The sequence below is a fragment of the Eutrema salsugineum genome, unplaced genomic scaffold, assembly GCF_000478725.1.
Source record: "Eutrema salsugineum unplaced genomic scaffold, Eutsalg1_0 scaffold_4, whole genome shotgun sequence".
Taxonomy (NCBI): Eukaryota; Viridiplantae; Streptophyta; class Magnoliopsida; order Brassicales; family Brassicaceae; genus Eutrema; species Eutrema salsugineum.
Window position 1 is genome coordinate 12,354,425 of NW_006256686.1, and position 9,315 is coordinate 12,363,739.

At 36.9% G+C, this 9,315-nt stretch overlaps 2 protein-coding genes across 2 annotated transcripts; one reads left to right on the forward strand and one right to left on the reverse strand.

Moving 5' to 3' along the window:
* Window positions 1-1,006: 1,006 nt before the first annotated feature.
* Window positions 1,007-6,285, forward strand: LOC18013580 (AT-rich interactive domain-containing protein 4). The gene is made up of 16 exons (XM_006419065.2): window positions 1,007-1,748; window positions 1,985-2,176; window positions 2,405-2,458; window positions 2,767-2,855; window positions 2,973-3,249; window positions 3,358-3,414; window positions 3,551-3,582; window positions 3,696-3,831; window positions 3,918-4,091; window positions 4,465-4,704; window positions 4,860-5,162; window positions 5,240-5,377; window positions 5,455-5,553; window positions 5,653-5,753; window positions 5,845-5,935; window positions 6,023-6,285. The coding sequence occupies exons 1-16, from the start codon at window positions 1,605-1,607 to the stop codon at window positions 6,125-6,127; spliced, it is 2,232 nt and encodes a 743-aa protein (XP_006419128.1). The 5' UTR covers window positions 1,007-1,604; the 3' UTR covers window positions 6,128-6,285.
* A 73-nt stretch (window positions 6,286-6,358) lies between these two features.
* Window positions 6,359-8,767, reverse strand: LOC18013581. The gene is made up of 5 exons (XM_006419066.2): window positions 8,632-8,767; window positions 7,379-8,259; window positions 7,088-7,288; window positions 6,817-7,012; window positions 6,359-6,722 (listed from the first exon to the last, which is right to left on the reverse strand). Exons 2-5 carry the CDS (start codon window positions 8,234-8,236, stop codon window positions 6,538-6,540), a joined length of 1,440 nt encoding a protein of 479 aa, XP_006419129.1. The 5' UTR covers window positions 8,237-8,259; window positions 8,632-8,767; the 3' UTR covers window positions 6,359-6,537.
* Window positions 8,768-9,315: the final 548 nt, after the last annotated feature.

Below are 9,315 nucleotides of genomic sequence, written 5' to 3' on the forward strand. Positions count from 1 at the left end.
AAATGTAATTGGAGCAGTGGTTACATAGTGCCCATCAGTCTTCTTTGAATCCAGTTTCAAACCCCACGGCGTGTATATCATGATAAAATTTTTTTCTTCACAAAACGACATCGTTTTGCAGTTTCGTTCCAGCGAGGATGACATATGGCATCTGAGTCATCACCGTTAATATTTTAACGATATTGACTAACAAAATTCAGGTCAAAGTTGGTTTCAGCCAAAATAATAAAAGTTGGGGTATGAAATTCCTATTTTCAAAGTTTGGGTATTAATAAGCACACTTAAATTGTTCAGGTACTATTCGGTACCAGTTGAAAGAGTTGAGGTACTAATTGGTCGTTTTCCTATAGAGAAAGTAAAATGTATACTTGTATATATTGTATATAATATATATAGAATATAGTAACCATTTTCTTTATATGGTTATTTATTTAGTTTTAATAAATACTAAACAACTAATTATTTATAATATTTCATGAAAATATAATTATAATATAGTATATATATTTTGACAATATAATAACAAAATAATTATAGTTCTTTATAAAAAATTTTATAAATCTTTATAAAAAAATTTATAAACTTTTAGAAGTCATTTTATAAATCCTATAAACCTTTATAAATAATTTTAATAATATCAAAGTTATAAGTAATAATAATATAATATGAAAATTATAAATAATAATAATATAAAAACAAAAATTTAGTATATTAATTGATAAATAATATAATATTAATATTATAATAAAGATAACAATAAATTTTTTTTTTTAGAGTTTTGTGAATAGTTAGGAGTTGTACTATTCACAAAACTCTAAAAAAAAATGTGGTTACATTTGGAGTCCCGTTGAAGATCGTAGAACTCCATATTTGATGTTATAGAGTCTGATTGGAGAAGCTCTTAGAACTTCGAACTACAGAGGAAAAAATGATAAAACAAATTAACAAATTAGAAAATTAGAGAATTAGAAGAAAAAAAAACAATTCAGTATTGAATTTCACATGATGTTCTTTGGTTTTTGCTCCTATCTAGATGAGAGTGGAATCGAAGCTTTACGATTAAAACATGTGAAACAAAAAAAATAAAAAACAAAACCTTTCTCTACCTGAGGAATCTGATTAATTCGCCTCTCTCACTTTTAGATTTTTGTTTAATTTTGCTTTCATCTTGGGGGGGGGGGGGAATCGATGGGAAACACAAACACTGTAGAGTAATAGCTCTTACAAAAAAAAACGAATTTCTTTATTGTTCTTCAGATTTTTCTATGAGTTTGTGATCTTACACTTATCTCATTCTCGTTTGGTTATCAAGTTGCTTCCTTTTTCACGGTCAAATCTAAGAAATTTCCTTCGTGAATTTGATGGGCCTATAGGTTTCTTTTTGCCAATAAAATCACAATTTCTCTGCTTCGTGTTCTACTTTTACGAGTCTCGTTGATTTCTCCCTTTCTCTTCCTCTACGAATTAGAAATTAGGGTTTTATTTTATACTCCGATTATTCGTGCCTTCAGGACGAACTTATTCGTTGTATTTCTTTAGGGTTTCGTACCTTGCTGAGCTTCAATTCGATTTTCAGAGGGATATAAACTTTGGTAATGCTTTGAATGATGTTTCATGGTCAAGGGTTTTCGAGAAACCGTTGTAATGTTGTGGCAGTTGTTTGTGGAGAGCTTAGCGATAACCAGAAAGCTGAAGCTCATCAACCCAACTACCCTATTCCAGATCTCTCTTCTTCAGGGCGACTCAAGGTAAAAGATAATATCTATGTCTTGAATCTCTTTGATACTCCTAAATGATTTGCTAGATTGTTGGTGGAAATTTGGAACCTTTAAGTAAGTTTTTCAATGTTTATAGAGCTAAGTTGGTTCTGGGTATGAATGTTGAGAATTGTAGCTTGTAGCTTGAATGCTTCAGAAACTGGTAGACTTCAAGGGAAATCTTAGTTCTAGCTAATATCGCGAGTGTATGCTTTGTCATGTTGTAGTTTCAGGTTTTGAATAATCCTACCACCGAGGAGTTCCAGGTTGCAATTAACTCCTCAGCACCGGATATTGTGTACTTGCAAGGGGAGCAGAGTGGAGATAGTGATGAAGTCGGTCCCTTAGTGTTGGGATATGCTGATTTTTCTACTCCTGATGCATTGGTTACTCTGTTTGGCTCAACATTACCGACAACGGTGGGTGCATTTGTCGTTTAACATTGCTCATTTTTAGATAAAGAGTTCGTTTTTACCAGCTAATGCCGCACAGATCTTTTTCTTTCTAAGGCTCCATAGAGTTTCCTCTACTTGAATGTTTAAACACTTTTTGTAACAAAAACCTAATAATCTGTACTAGTTAAGTTTCTCTTATTATGGTCCTTTAATGATAGATCAATAGGCTTTGATTTCATATTGCTGTCTCAGGTTTATCTTGAGCTACCGAATGGTGAAGAATTAGCTCAAGCACTTTACTCTAAGGTACACCATTCTTGATAAGCATCTAGCTCTTTTTTGCTTTCCTGGCTAATACTTATTCTTCTTATTACATCTTGTTGCTATCTGTTTCACCTATGGTTATGTTGCAACTCTTGGAAAGGAATATATAAAATGTAAAGGACATTTTGAATGACAGTTTTCCTTTATGGTCACCTAATTGCTAGAGTATCGTACATTATGTTCGAGGTATAAAGATGTGAGTTATTCCGAGGAAAGTTTTTTATTTGATTATTTTTCACCTGTCCGTCTTATCAGTTTTGTCGATTGGTGCTTCTGTTTGTTTTTCGCAGGGTGTTCAATATGTTATTTATTGGAAAAATGTGTTCTCGAAATACGTAGCCTGCCATTTCCGCCATGCTCTGTTTTCGATCATTCAAAGGTAATTGTTTACTCGAGCATCTGAAATTGAGACGAGCCTTAATTTGAGTCTAAAAATTATATACATTTTTTCCCTAGTCTACAAGTATAGTCAATGATATGTTTTTTGGAAATGCAGTTCTTGCAGCGACACATGGGATACGTTCCAGGCTGCAGAAGCATCTTTCCGACTCTATTGTACGAGTAACAATGCCGTCCCTCCTTCTGACAGCAACCGTAAAATGAGTTATGAGATGGGACCCTGCTTGCTTGGAGACCCTCCAAAGATTGATGTGGTTTCGCCAGGAGCTGATGACCTAGAAGAGGAAAATTCATTAGAGAGCCTCCCATCCATAAAGATATATGATGAAGATGTAACCGTGAGGTTTCTTTTGTGTGGACCACCATGCACACTGGTGGGTTTTGTTGACCTTCTCGCACATTTTATGTTGCTTGCTTGCTTGACCAGATATTAGTAATTCTTTATGCTATCATTAGTCTCAAAGCATTTTTTGCTATTTTAGGATACTTGTTTACTGGGATCTTTGGTGGATGGACTCAATGCTCTCTTGAGAATAGAAGTGAGTGTAACTCGTTGTTTTAATGTTCCCATTCTTCTTCATTAGTGGCCATACTAAAATGTGTGCATGGAAAGATAAATTTAATATTATATGCATTAATCCTTTCAAATTATAACTTACTATTTCGTTGTTCCAGATGCGAGGAAGTAAGCTACACAACCGTTCTAGGTATGTGTTTTATATGGCCAAATAACCCTTCTACGAATTTGTGCCTATGGACTTAGTTTTAAGACTTATTTTGTTACTTTTCATGTTCTTGCTCATCGGAAATAAAACTGTAGTGCTCCAGCACCTCCTCTTCAAGCAGGAACATTTACTCGTGGTGTAGTGACCATGCGTTGTGATATCTCAACATGTTCTTCTGCTCACATATCAATGCTGGTGTCTGGAAATGCGCAGACCTGTTTCAGTGATCAGGCAAGTGATTATATCACTTAAAAACTGGGCTCTTCTCTTCATACATGTGCAATGGGATTTATTATTTTCTCCTTTGTTAATCTTAGCTTTTGGAAACTCACATAAAACATGAGGTGGTTGAGAAGATCCAACTAGTCCATTCAGTGGTGAAGTCAGAAGAAACAAAGCGATTTTTCTCTGAGCCTCGGAGATCTGCCTCCGTAGCTTGTGGGGCAAGTGTGTGTGAAGTTTCAATGCAAGTCCCAACATGGGCTCTGCAGGTTAATAATCTCTTTCTTAGCTCAACTTTTTTTTGTAGGTAGTAATCTCTTGTCCAATTTATCGCATGCACCTCATTGCCAACAATTTATTCAGTTAGAGTAGACACACGAGTTTCAGATAAAAAAGTTTGTCATGACACAAATGAAGACTTTTTCTTTCTGAACTTTTGACTCAAGCTTTGGGATGTCCCAGGACCATTTTCCGTGCTTTATTGCTTTCACTATCTATATATGATGCTTTTACATGTAAAGTGATAGCATCCAGATAGCTATGTGATACACATTCACTGCGGCTTCTTAGGAATATTTGCGTGTAATGAGTTTTCTCTTGGTAACGGTTAGCTAAGAAAATGTTAGTTTTGCTTTTCGGCAGGTTTTAAGACAGCTGGCGCCGGATTTGTCATACCGGAGTTTGGTTGTCCTTGGAGTAGCCAGCATTCAGGGGTTATCTGTTGCTTCCTTTGAAAAAGATGATGCAGAACGTTTACTTTTCTTCTGCGGACAACAGATCAATGATACTTCTAACCATGATGCTCTTCTTTCCAAAATCCCTCACTGGTTCACGCCTCCCTTGCCAACCAGAAAAAGATCCGAGCCGTGCAGAGAAAGTAAGGTACTGTATAGAATGCCGCAGGTTTGAAACTACTCTACTCGTTGTTTACTAGCTAGATTCTTTGATTTCAAATATAATCTGGAGAAGCTTCGTTTTCTTCTTCGTATATATGTCGGAAAAAAGTTATCTTTTACTGATTGCATCCTTACATCCAGGAAATCGAAAACGGAGGACCTACATCAAGGAAAATCAACGTGGCTGCTTTGAGACCAATACCTCACACTCGTAGACATAAGATGATACCTTTCTCTGGTTACTCTGAAATTAGAAGATTTGATGGTGACCACACCAAAGGAAGCTTGCCTATGCCTCCAAAGTATGGTGCATCAGGTGGCACCCCAGTAACTCACCGTAAAGCTTTTTCTGGTTCGTATCAGAGGAAGCAAATCATCTCACTAAACCCTCTGCCTCTCAAGAAACACGACTGTGGAAGAGCGCATATTCAGATTTGCTCAGAGGTTAGTTTAACTTAAATCCCCCTTGGAACATTGATGTTTCTTTCTTTGGAACTCATATGAATTCTGTGTCTATGTAGGAGGAATTTCTGAGGGATGTGATGCAGTTTCTGATAATACGAGGACATAGCCGGCTTGTTCCTCCAGGGGGATTAGCTGAGTTTCCTGATGCTGTTCTCAACTCAAAACGGCTTGATCTGTTCAACTTGTACCGAGAGGTAGTTACTCAGTGATTTAATCTTTGATCAACCGAGCCAGCATTATAGATTATGTGAGCTAAAGAGAGATGCTGCAGGTTGTATCACGGGGAGGGTTCCACGTAGGGAATGGGATCAACTGGAAAGGACAAGTTTTCTCAAAGATGCGGAACCACACACTCACAAACAGAATGACTGTAAATGATTCGATTTCTAATCCTCTTTACTTGATTCAATCTTGGAAAAAATCATGAGCATGGTCTTTAATACTACATCTCTGGGGGTTATTATGGCAGGGAGTGGGCAATACGCTGAAAAGACACTATGAGACGTATCTACTCGAGTATGAGTATGCTCATGATGATGTAGATGGAGAGTGTTGCTTAATATGTCGCAGGTACACTAAGAACCCTCTTTCACTTTCTCTCGCATTCGCGTAACAAGGATTCATGTTAATAATGCATTGTTTCTTGCTTTGGTTGAAACAGTAGCACGGCGGGTGACTGGGTGAACTGTGGATCGTGTGGAGAGTGGGCTCATTTTGGATGTGACCGAAGGCCAGGCCTAGGCGCCTTTAAGGTAAGCAAACAAACACTCACGCACTCGTAAGTAGCATCTATGTCCTTGTTTGTACTGATTGATGATACACACATAATGATATGACAGGATTATGCGAAAACGGATGGGTTGGAATATGTGTGCCCAAACTGTAGCGTCTCTAATTACAGAAAGAAGTCTCAGAAGACCTCCAATGGCTTGCTTGTCCCTTAGTTTCACGTTTCTTATTTTATTTTTCCTTTTTTTCTTTAGAAACCAAATGATAGATTCCTACTCTAGACATTTCACGAGTATTTGCAATGTAAAAGTCTTTCTTGTTTCATTTCTCTCTATAATGAGTTAACCACAACGATATTAATTGATAGACTTTTCCATATTCTATCTATAACAAATGAATAGAAGAACATATTCATCCAAATAAGAACCACAAGTGATACGATTTGAAAAGGTAAACAAACCTGGATAAGACTAACAAATGCTAAAACCTTGGTGCAGCAAAGGTATGATATGTACATGTACACTTCGTTGTAATGAAACGAATCTGAGAAAATGTTTTTTTTTTTTTTCTTGAACATAGAGAAAATGTTTATATACAAAAGAGTAGCTTGTAATGTGAATGGAGATTACGGGCGTAAACCTGCGTAGAGGTCTTTGAGAGCAGTGTACAATGGTTCAGCCGCTTTAGGTTGATCCACCATCCCAAGTAGAATATCCGATGTCGAAAGGTATGGATCGCCATAGAACCTTACGTTCATATCCCGTCTTGTCGCCACAACATTTCCTTCTAGAGACACTCCCACAAATGCCCCTGTTCACACAAAACATCTCTCAGGTTCTAGGTTTACAGGATAACATTTAAGATGAAATTATTCAATTTCCCATTTAATTTCGATCTACAAAACCTTTGCTACGGCTATAAGTATAGCAGACGCCAGAGCCTCTGTCACCAGCTCGAAGGTCAGCCTCCAACACTCTCCCTATAGGACCGGCTGCTGCGCTGCATCCGGCGCCTAGAGAAAAGTGCATTCTGCTGCAGAACGTCGTCACCGCTTTCAAATCATGCAGCACTATTATGAAGTCCATTAACTCACCTCCAATCTGACAAAGAGTACAAAAATCCTTAACATTCTTACCTCTTACGGGCATGTATCGAATGAAAAACATGATGTTTACCTGAGCACCCCATCCTAGACCAACTGAGAGTATCGCAGATGGTGCAGACCATGACCCGTCTGATCTCCGAGATATTACTAGACCAGTACCGAGTTTGTATGACAGCAAAGCCCCAGCTTTAGCAACCGTTAAGATTGCCAAACCTTTAGCTCGGCTAAGAACTGCATGTGGTATGGATTTCTCAGGGTCTAATCTTGCTACCTGTGTATTTCGATAACTGGTTAATCAAACATTTGATACTCAATTCTCTTACTCCAACATCTTAGTCACAAAATAGGATAAAAATCAAACCTGGCAATAACCTCTCAACGTATTAGATGCCTTGTATATCTCATCTTCCATGGAAAGACCAACAGGGAGGTTCAACCATCCTCGTGTGCATGTCCAATCCACGACATCATGCTTTGCTACTTGCACGGCATTACTAATGGAATTAATGAGGACACCTTGCAAAGGATCAAGCCTCTCGTAGCAAGAATCGCAAACTCTCTGAGGGTTCCTTTCCCGGAATCTACTCGGCATCAAGCATCTCCCTTTGGAACAGTTTCTACAAAATATCCCTCCGCAGAACCGACAATGATGTCTTCCGCATGTGATTGCGGTAAAAGGAGATGAACACTGCATGCAGGTAGTAGTTGAGCTGTCGGGCAGCCACTGAGGTGGTTCGGCTTCAAGCAAGTCCTTGTAGACACTGTAATTAATCCCGGTAGGTTCAAGAAGAGGCGGCGCGCTAGGTATGTAAACAGATGAGTGAAGGTAAGTATCTCCGTTCTTGCTAGAGCCAAGGAACGAGACATTCGAAGACGGGATATTCTGATCTAACGAAACGTTAAGGTCCTTGTTCCGCCCGGTAACAATGGCGATCAAGCCGGTTAAGACGTTTTTCAAGTTTACTTCAGGGGCTCCATTTCCTCGAACGGGCGTAGAGAGCTCGTCAGCTGAATCATATCCATCATCTACGTAATCTCCTGAGTCGATAGTCGGATACTCAGGCTCTTTTTTGGTGGGGATTGACTGAACAGACCATTTAGGTGAATCTCCATATTCATCACCATCATCATCATCATCATCATACTTGAATTTGGTCTTCTCTTTCTCCGATTTTAGATGGGGAGAATACGAAGAAGCTTTTCCATTGAGAGTAGCCATGCCTAACCGCTAAAATCGAAAATCTGCAAAAGATGCAAAATCGCTACTGTTGCAATAAACAGGTACAGAAAATCTCATAGACCATGAATAGATTCAAACTAACAAAAAGGAACTGATTCGGAACCAATTTCTACACAGAAGAAGCTAAAATCACGATTCGTAAACAAAAATTAACAACAGATTCATAGGAAACAATAATCAATCAAAAACAGTTTCAAAGAAACTCCACAAATCTTGAACCCGGATCAACAACATAGCTTTGATTTCAATTTAAGGTTTATCCGAATCGCTGAGGGAATATAAGAAAACGATTTCAAGAGCACGAGAATTTGCCAAAAATTTTAAAAAGTCAATACAATTATTTTGAGAATCTAAGGAAAAAACAAAAAAATAACCTGTGCTTTGATCGCGAAGAAGATATTCTGGTGAATAAAAATAGACCTATCGATGATCGGATTGAGGAAGATAACCAGAAAGAACACGGCGTCTCGGTTCTGAGGGTAATATTTTATTTCATTTAAATATTTAATAGACACGGAAGATACAGCAGTATATTAATTTCTGGTAAAGCAAGTCAGTATTTTAGGATAGTTCTGATAAGGCATACCAAAAAAAAACGGATAGTTCTGATAATGTTGGGCCCAAGAGGCCTTGGGTTTTTTTGTGGTTTAGGTTTAAAAAAACCCGAAAAGTCAATATTGTGGTTTTTAATGATATTATTAGGAATTAATCCGCCCAGAATAATATTTTTTAAATTATTTTTAAATTTTATTTTATTTTTTTGATAAAATTAAAATTGGTGGCAAAATTTTTTTAATAAAAAATATAAATAAATAAAAGTGATAGAAATTAGATAATAATACATATATAAATATCACACATATGTATATCATCGAATAGGATTTGAGCTAGTTTTGTTATGCGCTTTAGTTATTAGTAGTTTTTATATGTGAAAATGATAAGATGTTAATATATTTATACTTATATGTAGACAAACATAGATTAGAATCTAAATATATATATATATATATAAAATAATAATTTAATTGTTTATAAATATTTTATTAAAGATCAAACTA